The sequence below is a fragment of the Microtus oregoni genome, unplaced genomic scaffold (assembly GCF_018167655.1).
Source record: "Microtus oregoni isolate MIOR12 unplaced genomic scaffold, Mior012 000036F_ref0000092, whole genome shotgun sequence".
NCBI classification, from domain to species: domain Eukaryota; kingdom Metazoa; phylum Chordata; class Mammalia; order Rodentia; family Cricetidae; genus Microtus; species Microtus oregoni.
This window is the reverse complement of record NW_024543095.1, coordinates 18,134,168-18,147,213: the sequence shown is the minus strand read 5'-3', so window position 1 is coordinate 18,147,213 and position 13,046 is coordinate 18,134,168. Positions and strand designations below refer to the sequence as shown.

General features: G+C 50.5%; 1 protein-coding gene across 4 annotated transcripts in view; it reads right to left on the bottom strand.

Moving 5' to 3' along the window:
* Window positions 1-13,046, bottom strand: part of Ttc7a (tetratricopeptide repeat domain 7A) — a 110,705-nt gene that overhangs the window by 96,910 nt on the left and 749 nt on the right. For 3 of the 4 annotated variants that reach the window (XM_041630983.1, XM_041630981.1, XM_041630982.1), the window contains exons 2-3: window positions 4,944-5,107; window positions 1,318-1,486 (exon numbers count right to left, since the gene is read on the bottom strand). In XM_041630983.1, coding sequence (XP_041486917.1) covers window positions 1,318-1,486; window positions 4,944-5,107 — 333 coding nt within the window. Of the gene's footprint in view, window positions 1-1,317; window positions 1,487-4,943; window positions 5,108-13,046 lie in introns of those variants that run through there. The other variant, XM_041630984.1, reaches the window with a different exon arrangement.

Genomic DNA, 13,046 nt, shown 5'->3' with positions numbered 1-13,046 from the left:
CAGGACTTCCACAGCTGATGTGCTTCCCAAGTAACCCCCAAGACCTGAGCACCAAAAACTGACCACTTCCCAAGACTGGCCAGTGCCCCAGGCACAGAGGGAGGTGAGCAAGCAGAGGGCGAAGACCCTTACAGTCTGCGTCGTACCATGTGGGCACTTGCCCTCCAGCCCGCCTGCCCAGGGAGACCAACGTGGTAGGCTTCCTAGGATGATGGAAAGGACTCGGGGACCTCAGGGCCCTTCCAGCCAGAGTCCAGGTCATCTCCATAGTTACAGTTGCTCCTGTGAGGACCCACAGCCCACAGAGAAGTGTGTCTGTGTCGGAACAGGGAGGGAACGCACGTTTTCCAATGCCAGCATCACAGACAGGAGGCTCTGGTCCTCACTCCATCTGGGTAACTTTGGGCAAGGTACTTTTCTTCTCTAGGCCTCAGTTTCCCCATGCAGAAAGAGGGTAACACATACTCGACTAGTGCCAGGTTCCAAAACCCATTAGGAATACAGGTGGCTTATCTAGACTTTTCTCTGAGGGTTGATTTTACTGGAATAGAGCAATGTCCAAACGTCTCAGAATTTCAACAAGTCTGGGAGGAGGGGATTTCCCTGCCACTGAGGCTAACAGCAGGCACAGAGTGGGCTGTGTGTGTGCTCTCTGTGTGTGCGTGCGTGTGTGTGCATGTGTGTGTGCGCATGTGCTCTGTGTGTGCGTATGCGGAGATCAACACAGCTAGGAACCAGTCCCCTTCATGAAATTCCTCTCACTGATCCTGTGCCCCTGAGTTTCTTCTTGAGTGTTCTTTGCCCTGGAAGGGTTGAGAGCTCCTCCAGGACAGGAAGTCTTTATCCCTGGATCTTGGCAGCCCCTCTCTGCTCACAACAGGGGCCCCACACCTGGGGAGTGACAGATCCCAGCAGTGTCAGTCACCAGAGCAGGCCTGACAAGAGCTGGCATGCCCTTTAAGGTTTTCTTGACCTAGTTATATAACTCAGCTGGTCATGAGAACACTGGGAGGGCTGCTATCGCAACCTCCCTTTGCAAATAAGTCAGCAGAAGCCGAGAAAGGTGAAGAGGCAGTTTGCCCAAGGGCATCCAGTTTGGTAACACACAGTTGTCAACAAAGCCCAGGTGAGAACCTGAGTCCACAGCGTTGAGATCCAGGCTGTCCTGAAAGGGAGCGTGTAACCAGGGCCTGGGTTAACATCTGGCTGGACATGAGCTTGCAGGCTCACCCTCATCACACCGTCCACTGCCCTGTGCTGCTGCCTGCTCTAGACACCTGGGCGGTGGGGGAGGTCCAAACAGCTGTACACAACTACCTTTGATGACAAATGCCTCTGACAACAACCGCATCTGATACAGGGGCTTGTTCTCCACGGATATGTCATCAATCCCGGCCCGCGCATACATGCTGATGGCGTCCCGGTATGAGCCCTCCACGTAATGCAGCTTGCCCAGGATCAGCATGGCCTCACACATGTACTGTGGCTGCAAGTACAAAGACATGTTAGCAGGTCCCTGCTCCACCATGCCCATCCTCCTGGGTACCTAGGATGAAGATACTCCTCCCCTATTGAGCCATAAACCATGAACTGCCTAAGACCCTTTCCTTGCTCCTCCGGGTGTCTTCCGTGATGCCTGTGGCCCCCTGCCTGTGGCCCCCTGCCTGTGGCCCCCCCTGCCTCCACAGCTGAGTCCACTGCCTGCACTGTGGCTCTTAATGCAATGCTTATGACATATAGCTTCGTATGTGTGCGTTTGTGTCCTGACTTCAAGCAGCTGCAGAACTGGGCCCTGTCTCCTCTCTCTTGAAGCCCCCACAAGGCTCTGATCTAGTTTGGCTCCTCAGGAATTCAGAACTTATTCTGAATACTCAAGGGAAGGGAATGAGCCAAATTAAATGTGTCCATGCAGGTATGCTTGTGTGTTTGTGTGTGTGTGAGGTGGAATTAGAGAAATTAGGTGAAAGCTTTATTTTATTTTTTTTTATTTAAATTTATTTATTTATTAAGGATTTCTGCCTCGTCCCCGCAACCGCTTCCCATTTCCCTCCCACTCCCCCGATCAAGTCCCCCTCCCTCATCTGCTCGAAGAGCAATCAGGGTTCCCTGACCTGTGGGAAGCCCAAGGACTGCCCACCTCTATCCAGGTCTCGTAAGGTGAGCATCCAAACTGCCTAGGCTCCCACAAAGCCAGTACGTGCAGTAGGATCAAAACCCCACTGCAATTGTTCTTGAATTCTCAGTATTCCTCATTGTCCGCTATGTTCAGCTAGTCCGGATTTATCCCATGCTTTTTCAGACCTCGGCCAGCTGGCCTTGGTGAGATCCCAATAGAACATCCCCATTGTCTTAGTGTGTGGGTGCACCCCTCGTGGTCCTGAGTTCCTTGCTCGTGCTCCGTCTCCTTCTGCTCCTGATTTGGACCTTGAGATTTCTGTCCGGTGCTCCCATGTGGGTCTCTGTCTCTGTCTCCTTTCATCGCCTGATGAAGGTTAATATTCATGAGGATGCCTATGTGTTTGTCTTTGGATAGGTGAAAGCTTTAGAAAGAGCCCACGAGGACCCTGAAGTTGGCACCTACACCCCTGCAGCAGAACTTTTAGAAGGGGGACCAGGCACATTAGCAGCATGGGACAGAGGACCAGAGGTGAAGTGAAAGCTGGCTGGGTCACCATCCTCATCTTAGCAATAGTAGGGTTAAGTGAAGAACCCGGAAGGCCCAAAATACCTACTCCAAACCTGCTCTCTGTAGTGCTGCTTATATGCAAGTCTCCATCCACTCTGAGGACCCTTAAGGCCTCCTTAGGGACTCAGCTGGTCCGCTTGGCCCTGGCCAACCGCCCTAGCAGAGGATGTGCTCCCTGTCACTTCAGCTAGTACTGCTGAGGAGAGAGGCTGAGCTGGTCTGGTTGGGCCATAGTCCGGAGCTCTAAACTCTAGCCTTAGATGTGAGTCTACTTCACTCTGAAGATTTTCACTTCCTAACAGCGCTCGCACCGGGCGGTGGTGGCGCACGCCTTTAGGCCCAGCACTTGGGAAGCAGAGGCAGGTGAATCTCTATGAGTTCAAGGCCATCCTGGTCTACAAAGCAAGTTCCAGGACAGGCTCCGAAGATACAGAGAAACCCCTGTCTCCAGGGGAAAAAAAAAAGAGCCTAGCACCTTGTGCCTTGTGCCTAACTGGCCTTTTCAACCAGGCTCTGGCCATTGCCCTTGGCCACAAGGGCACTCAGGAGATGAAGTTCTGGTTCCAACCCCTAACCGCTCCCGCTGGCATGAGGGTGATTTCCCAGTCTACAAGTGGGTAGGTAGGTCAAGGTATCTTGATCCGAAGGTGAGCCTCCACCAGTCTCACCATCATCCTCCCTTGGAGAGACCAAGAAAGAGACATGGGATGAGGCAAAGCCAAGCCCCATGGAAGCCAACTGCTCCACCTCCACTCGTCTCTCTGGTTTTGTAGAATCCCATTCCTTCACTGTCTTTGCCTAACTCAAAACCTTTCATCTACTCCCTCGGCCCCACCTCCCCCTAGAAATGCCCCCAGCTCCCAGGAAGTTCCCTTCTGTTAAGTTCCCACAATGCCTCGCACCACGCTGAGGAGCCCTGCCCTATCTCCTCTTCTCTCTGACCACTTTTTTTTAAAAAGCCATTTGTTAGTTTCCCCCAAGAGGCCACCCATTTCCCCAGTCAGGGTCACAGGCGACACATCCCCAGAGGGATCCAGTCCACATCGCTTCTGAGCTGTGTGGCGTCTTTGCCCTTCCATGTGGTGGTCTCAAGTTATAGGTTCAGTTCTCTCTACTCAGCCCAATCTACTCAGCCCAATCTACTCAGCCCAGATAGGTTCCCCGCTTCCCATCCTAGGAAGCCAAGGACATTCACAGGACATAGTCTAGAACACAGCTCTGAACGGCCCCTGAGAGAAGAGCAAGATAAATACAGGCCATGAGCAGTGATTACAACCACACACAGGGCAGCAAGACTCAGAAGGACACATCCCAGGCATGATGAGTGGGTGTGGCAGCTGGTGGACCCCTGTGAACTAATGACAGTTTACAACACAGTATCCACTAAGTTGGGGATGGGGGGAAACAACACAGTGAATGATCCCTAAAATGAAATGTTTGCTATTTTAAAAGCTGCTCCTGGGGCCAAGAAGTATATCCATCCCGACCTTCATTGTCAGGGCGTCTCTCTCTCTGACAGAGCAAAGGTAAACCACTGCTACATTGTGATTTTTTTTCCTAATGTCTTTGCTTAGCAATATTAAAAGTCAGCTACCCCAACTCCGAATTTGAAGTGTTCCTGGTCTGTCAACCTAATCAGTCAGAAACCCAGGTGCTGGCCAAGTGGAAAGCTGCCTATAAGACATCCTCGGCTTAAGATAAAGATTCCTGCGCTAAACAGGTCTTTAGTCCCCTGTCCTGTCTCTGCCTCATGTCCCTGTACCCTCGCAAAAAGCCCAATAGGAAAGAATGGATGAGAAAGTATTTCACTCTGAGACTGAAGCCTTGTAGACGTCTTTCTCCAATTAGTCTCCTGGCCATTGTATCTATTCTATTCTTTGGGAGTCAGCCCCAGAGCTTGAGATGCCACCGCAGCAGGAGCCATATTTGCTAAGCGACCACCTTTCCCAGGTCACAGAAGTGGGGTTAATGGCATTCCACTGTAAAGAGTACCTGGGAAGCCTTGATGAAATGCTGCAGTTCCTGAGCCCAGGGGATAGCAGAAGTTAGCATGGTGGCTAATGTTCACTCATCTCCACAGAAGTGGGCTAGCTGGGACTTCAAGGACCACCCAGATTGTAAGGTCGAGATGACAGGAGGTACCTCAGAACTGCCTGCCCCTTCTCTTCTCCATCAGAGGACTCCACCCGAGCACACCTGCTGCCTAGATACCCCAGCCCCACCCTGACCTTTGGAGCAAGATAGCCTGGAGACTCACCGGCAGCCTCCCATTGTTCAGGACGCTGCTCAGATGATCTTTGGCTTCGGTTAGCCTGGGCTCATTCTTCTCCAGCAAAGGGATGGAGTCTTTTATTTTGTTGTGGTTATCCTTCAAACACTGCTCCAGAAGGGCCTCTGCTAGCAACAGCTTCCCAAAGTCATCTGGAAAACAGGACAAGGATCCTTGAACACGCACCGTAGACATCCTGGGCCCCTAACTGCCCCTACCCAGCACATGAAAGGCTCAGGTCTGTAAAATGAAAGATGCATTTCCCACGAACCTACATAATCTTTAAGGCCTGCAAGGAGTTCTAAGCCAGTCTGGGTGACAGAGCAAGAATTTTAATATAAAGAAAAAAGCACCCAGCTAAACCATGGAAGAGGGGACTTAACAACACATTTCACTCTCCTAGGTTCTGGAGTCGAGTACAGTTGATCTGCCCCATCTTTAGTGACTTTGGTTAGTGTGGCATGGGATGACCTAGCAGCCAGAGCAAAGAGTGAACGTTTGATTGAAAGTGAGACCCCAGCCCTCTAACACCCCTATATCCAGGGAGTCAGGGATGAATGATTGGAAGCCTCACCCCAGCCCCTGGCCTGGGAGTTGTGTTGGTCCAACTCCAACTCCCAACCTGCCAAGCCCTGGCCCCTCCCCCGGGGAGGTCAGGACCACTCCCACAGGCTATTTAGGCTCAAGTGGGGCGGGGGCTGGGGTGGGGGTGGGGATAGGGGGTGGGCGTGGGTTTTGGGTTTTGGGTTTGCACGGCTCCTCTCCCTGCCATGCGGTCTTGGTCCACCCGAGAGGGCCACATTTATTAAACACGGGCATTTTAATTCGGTCTAATCTGGTTTGACTGGAGTTCTTTGCATTGGCAGAGCAGCTTTTCTTAAGATTAAACCAAATAGCGACTGCGGCTTGCACAGTTTCTTGTGCAGCAGGGCAGGTCACTAAACATGTCCAGCTCTTTCCTAGAGTTCTCTCACACAGGCGCTCACCTGCACACCTCATAACCTGGCAAGTAGCTTTAGATTACTTGATTGTGCTTCCTCCTACCACCATAAAATTCCAATCTTGTCCTGGCCACATTCCTGCTGCATGTGACAGAGGGACACACACACACACACACACACACACTCACACACGGGAGCCAGAAGTCTCATGTGCAAAGCTTCAAGTCCAACAGCCTGGAGGGGCTGTGCTCACGGCTTGCCCATCACCCAGGATGAGAAACGACTCTATGGAAGTGCATAACAAATGCCTGTCTGGTGAATCAGACCCCAGAGCTCTCGGGAGAGGAAGCCAACAGACACAGAGCTACAGCTGTCACCCTACTCTGTCCTGAGAATAACGGCCTTTGCTCAGTCTCCCTCTCTGAAAGACAGAGCACCCTGACCCAAATCTCAGCCACACAGTCCCATGAGGCTTTTGCCCCAGGGAGGCTTCATCAGACCCTTTGCTACCAACCTCGAGATTTTAAAAATTAACATTTTGAGGACTTGCCTATAAAAGTACCCCTTTCAAACTACCATCCATTGCTAAGGGAACATAAATTGAAGAACCTTCTAAAAGGGGCAACTTGGCAACATCCTACAGATGTTTGCATATGTAAAACAACCTACTCCTAATTCCTCATTCAGTAGCACTTACACTAGCAAAAAACGTAGACGGGCTGTATGTCCATCAATGGGTGGCTAATTAAAATTCTCTACATCCATAAAAGGGACGCCTTTCATCTAAAAAAAAAAAAAAAAAGACCCAGGATGCTTTGCATGTACAACTGTGGAAGAAACTTAAACTGATAACGAAGCAGAGTGAGGAAGAGGCAGGCAGATCTCTGAGTTTGAGGTCACCCTGGTCTACACAGCTAATTCAAGACAAGTCAGAATTACATGGTGAGCCCCTGGTGTTGAAGAAACAAGCAGAGTGAGCAGATCATGGGAGTGACACCAGCATTAGCTCTCTGCAAGTTTCAGGCTTGCCTAGCGCGTTCCAAGCCAGCTAGAAAAAAAAGAAGGAAGGAAAAAAGCAGCGCACACAATAGTGCCCGGCAGTCATAAGCCACTGTCTATTCTCCATGCAAGTGATAGAAACATATGCGCGCGCGCGCACACACACCACACACACACACACACACACACACACACACACACCCGCCAGAAAACCTTGGGAACAGGCTGGAGATGCAGTGGGCTTTCCACTCTTGGGCACCTTTGGTTTGAACTAAGTGAATACACCACCTACTCAAAAATAAAATTTAAATCAACCCAGGGCTGGAAGGCGTCCTTCATTTTCAAATCTCAGCCCCAGAGAGTGGCGGACATCTAGCAAGGATGCAGGTTGCTCAGGGCTCTGCCCTTCTGTGTAAAACCCACAGCAGGGTTCCAAGCTAGCTTTGGGGAATTGTGTCCTTTGGCAGGCTCCTTCTGTGAGAGGGTCCCGCCCCTCAGGAGCCTCTCCACCCTGTGACGTTTAATTCCCCACCTCGCTGCAGTGCCAGCCCCTTCTGCAGCTCACCTAGTCCTTCCAGAGTTCCTGACCCTCATTTTGACACCTTTCCTGCCAAAAGTAACTTGCTTCGCTCCCGGAAGGCACCCCTTTCCACAAATGAGAGCGCCCTCAGAAGCTGTGCCGCCCAGGGTGGTGTGCACCAGCACAGGTCTCAGTTTGTGACAACCCCACCACCACCACGTGGGCAAAAACTTGAGTGCACGTGCAGAAACCAGCCAAAGCACTGTTGAATTGACTAAATCCAATGATTAAAAAAAAAAATCAGAAAGGATGAAAACCTAAAAATTTTTTTTCTATCATTTTTGTAGGGCCTGGGTCTTCTGAGTTTTTTTTTTTTGGGGGGGGGGGAATCCTAGCAGATAAAAACCAAAAACTCTCCCCTCTAAAAATTGTTTGACGAGCACTGCCCTAAACTCTGAAGGAAGAAGACTGTGAAGGAACACTAATGTTCCTACGAATGCGCCTACGAAGTGACAGTCATTTTATCATGGGTTTCATTTAACCTGCACAGCCCTAAAAGTGGATATATGCAGTTTTTGTTCGCATTGTAACCAACAACACAACACAGGCAAATACTAATGCCTCTCCTGCACCTCAGAGCAGAGATCTAATAAAAAGAAACAAAAACAAACAAACATTTACTTAATGTAGGTGAGGGGTTGTAGTCACAGGCTGGGGTGCCCATTGGCCATGTCTGGCTTGCGGAGGTCCGAGGACAGCCTGTAAGGAGTCCACTGAGTTTCGCTTTTCACCAGTGGGTATAAGACAGAAACTAGGCTTCACAGCAGGCACCTTGAGCCCCTGAGCTACCTTGCCAGGCTGATAGGTGAAACATAAAGAATAACCTGCAATCTTAGATGATTAAGCCAGAAGCTAACAGTAAATCCCACAGCAGGGGTGAGCGGCTCTCACTTTCCTCCAGGGGTAGTCAGCATTGTTTTTGTGTGTGGTACTGAAGGAGCTTCTGCCAGAGCCCACCTCCAGGCCCTCTGGTTACCCAGGGAGGCTTCACTCCCTCCCAGTGCTCCCTCCCAGACTGTGGGTTTAGCAGATCCTCACTCAGCAGGTGTCAATCTTCGCTCACTTCCCCTTTCCTTAATCCCTCCCCTTCCTACAGTTCTTCACTGATAATTCCATGAAACTAAAGGGCACCTGGAAATCCCAAGTCCTCGATTTTCAGTTGTCAAGTAATAGTTTGGATGAATAACCACACCACTGTCTTTCACAGGCAAAACCTGCTCCCGGTTCAGGCCTGGGGCAGAGAGGGTCCAGTTTCTCCTGTCAGGGCTGTGAAGTCTTCCTGACAGACCCATGGCACTCCCAACCCCATGCTTGCCCTTAGCAGAGGCAAGCAGGCCTCACTGAGTGGTCACCTCTCCTCCCGACCTGTTCTGAAAGCCTGCGGCAGCTACTCTCCTCTCAGGCCCCTGGATCTCTCAAGGGGCAAGTTCCAGCACTTCCCCCTGGAAGCTCCTGCCTCCTGCCTGGCCCTCACATTTGGCCCATTTGCAGCTAGGGAGTGTGAGTCAAGTCAGCCCCCTCTCTCCTCCAGGTCAGTCTGAGAAAGGAGTTTCTGTGGCTTCTATCCCAAATGTTCACAGTGACTGAGAGGCCTTTCAAGCTCGGCTTTGGGAGGGCAAGGTGAAAAGAACACCTGCTCAGACATTAAACTGCAACTGTGTTTAAAACAACCTTCCCTCTTGAAGAAACAGATCATTCCGCTAAAAACCAGAACCAAAATGGGGGTTCTGAAAGACGATAATGGTATAGCAGTTATAGTTTTAATGGGTTCTTACTTCATAAATGCATACGGAATTAGTGAAGCGTGGGAGAGCAATGGGCTGAGGAAAAGAGTTGGTGAGGATCAAGATGGCTCAGCAAGTAAAGGCGCTTGCTATGGAGCCTAGCAGGGGGTTTGATCCCCAGGACCCGCATGGTGGGCGGAGAAAACTGACTCCTGCAAGCTGTCCACTGACACACACACACACACACACACACACGCACACACACACGCACACACGCACGTACACACACTCGCACACACACACGCACGTGCACATACGCACGTGCACACACGCGCGCACATGCGCGCACACACGCACGCACGTACACACGCACGTACACACACTCGCACACACACGCGCACACACGCACACACACGCACGCACACACTCGCACACACACACGCGTACACTCGCACACACGCACACACACGCGCGCGCACACACGCACACACACTCGCACCAAATTAAAAATTTTAAAGAGTGTTCATGAGTTCAAAACCACTGAAGCCAGTTGCTAATAGGTGAGCTTCCTTCTTTTTTTTAAATGTATTTTGTAAATGTCTCATAATAAAGTGTTAACAAAGTTAAAACACTGGATGACCTGATGACCCCCAAACCTAAACAGTGGAAGCAGAGAACTGGCTTCCTGCAAGCTGGTCTCTGCCTTCCCCGTGAACGCTCTGGCTCACACACACCTGCCCCTCAAGTAAAATAAATAAAAGTAATGAAAAAAGTTATTGAAAAAAAAATCAAAATACTGGACGGTTTTGTTTTCAGCCACCAGAGACCACATGGCCACAGGAGATACCCTGTAGTTTCCCTCTCTCTTGCTCACCGGATGTGAGTTTGAAGAACACACACAAAGGTAGTAACTACCTCCCCTTGGCAGGAGCAGGCGCCTCTGACAGGAAAAAGGCCTGAGGTTCTTCTGCTTGGGCATCTGCCCCTTCCCTCCTCACCTCCTGGTATCTAGGTTCTGAGGTCACTCTAATCTCTACAGAAAGCTCTAACACAGCAGGACCCCAGTAAAAGGGGACCTTTGGGGTTCAGCCACCCCTCCCTTAGTACCTTCTGCCCTTTTCCCCATTATGCCACCATCAGGTCACCAACTCAAAGAGTCTGGCAGTACAAGTGAGGAGAGTTTTTTGTTTGTTTGTTTGATTGATTGATTGGTGTTTGGTTTTCAAGACAGGGTTTTTCTGTAGCCCTAGCTGTCCTGGAACTACCTCTGTAGACCAGACTAGCCTTGAATTCACAGAGGCCCACCTGCCTCTGCCCCCTGAGTGCTGGGATTAAAGGTGTGCACCACCACCACCTGGTTTGACAGGTGAAGTTTTAATACTCTTCTCGAATGATGAGACTGCTCTGTGGTTGCAGGGAAGTCAGCTTTGGTTCCCAGTACCCACATGAGGCTGCTCACAGTGCCCGTAACTCTAGCCCAAGGAGATTCAACCTCTTCTCCAGGCCTCCGTGGGCACTTCCACCCATGTCCATACAGCTGCACGGACATATACACATATTAAAATACACAAAATTAAGAATAAAGATTGACCCCCCCCCTTTTTTTTGGCAGGGTCTCACTATGTAGCCCAGGCTGATCTGAAACTCATAGAGATTCTTCTGCCTCTGCCCTATTCCCATCGCTGAGATTAAAGATGTGTGCCATTACATTCACTAAATAAACAAATAAATAAAAATATGATCCTTTCTATGCTGTTCAGGAAATTAGCACCAACATCATTCTCCCCGCAAATACTCATTCTCTTGAGTAACTATGGAATCCAAAGAAAGAGAAGGAAAACAGAGGTCAATCTGAAAATGTTCACGCCATTTGTTTTCCTTCCTCTTGTTGATGAGGCACACATATGCGCACATGTGTGTAGGTTGGGATGTGTATCCCACAGGGCTGAGGAGAGGGCACCTGTGTTTACTGGTCAGTCTCCCTGCTGATATCAGTCAGTTCTCACGTTAAAGACAGCTCAGCTTCAGGCCCAACTTGACCACGAGTGAACACAAGCTCTACCAATGTGCTCACGACGTGACCTCTTCACCTTGGCGTCCCCACATCAAAGATGAGGAGAAAACGCCTAACTTCCTCCGAGGGTTATTAGGAAGAATTAACTGCTGCTAAGCCTGTTTCCCAAAAGGGGTTCTCTAACAGGTGGTCCGCTTAGCTTTGGGAAATGTGGTCCTTGGCCTTCACCTCACATTGGTGAGCACATTAGGATCCAAAAAGTCAAGCCAGGCGATGATGGCGCACGCCTTTAATCTCAGCACTCGGGAGGCAGAGGCTGGCGGACCTCTGAGTTTGAGGCCAGCCTGGTCTACGAGAGCTAGTTCCAGGACAGGCCCCGAAGCTACAGAGAAACCCTGTCCCGAAAAACCAAAAAAAAAAAAAAAAAAAAAAACCAAAAAGTCTTGGAAATTTGTGTTGCTCCTGGTTCCCATTGGTGCTGGGCATCAAACCCAGCGACTCCACCACACAGCTCTATCGGTAGCTTTGGGGTTTTTGTTTGTTTGTTTGTTTTGTTTTGTTTTTTTGAGGAAGAATGTCACCAATACACACCCCTGAATGGTCTCAGACTAGAAACTGCCCTCGGCCTTTGCCTCCCTCCCGGGTGGTGGGACTACAGACGTGGCCAGCAGTCTTCCTGCTGTTTGATTTTAAAGTCCACCTTTGAATCCATTCTTCCCTTTCCCTCCCCAGCCTTTTTCTCCCGGGATACTGATTAGCCAAGGGCTGAGCCTCCCTGAAATCTCTAGAGAACAAGGTAGCTTTAAAAGGAACTCCTCCTCAGGGTGGAAGAAGGCCCTGATTTCTGTCCCTGCTGAGCAAGCTCGGTGGAACCAACCTCTCTCAGATTCCCACACCTTCCTCAGGAACCAACACCTGTGGGCGTCCATTCTCACTCCCACCCTCACCAGCCCCACCAGAAGGGATTCCTGCAATTTTCCTGCTCAGCCTTGCTCAGACCTCTTGGCCTCTGGCGGATCCCTGCAGGCAGCACTTTTCCTTGAGCAAACACCTTGCCCTTCCCAAACATCAGGCAGGGACCCTGGAAGGCCTGCCGCTTCTCTGAAGCCCTCTGCCCTTCTTCGGAGCTCCACAAACCAACCCATTACCGCGCACCATCCTGCCTCCTATCCACTCTGGGCGCTCTGCAAGGATGGGCATCTTGGAAGACAAAGCACAAATGGAAAGATGTACTCAGGATCTTGGGTTCAGATTTCACAGCCTGCTGCCTGAATGACCAAGTTATTTACCTGTAGAGTCTGGCAAACAGGAATAGTTATGAGGAGTGACAATTTGATTCAATTCCTGAGGACTTGTCTGATACACAGTAAGCAATGGCTTACTTATTCCTGCTATTATAGTCATCCCATCTCTCCCACAGAGGCGTCCTGGGCTGGGTGATTTTGGGAAACTCTTTATATCCAGACTTTATATCTGCTTCTTTCGGAAAAGGTAGATGTGTACACGCGGAGGGAGCAGGGCTCTGAGCAAGGCACCCGAAACAGGATCTGGGGCTGGAGGCTGGGTGGGGTTCTCCCTCCGCCCCATCAGGGTGCTTTCCCGCCCCAGCCCGAAAGCCCAGCCCAGCTAAACCAGCCCTACTGCTAAAGCCACTGCCAGGGCTGGATAGGGCCAGTGTTAGCCACTGCAGATGAAACTGAGGCTCGCCGGCCTCTTTCCGACCTACCTAGGCACTCAACAAGCCTCGGTCGAAGTGGACAGAGCTCGATTCCCTACTTTATTGGAAGGGATAAGAGAAGGAGGAACAAACTCAGCATGAGGGAGTTTAGGTAG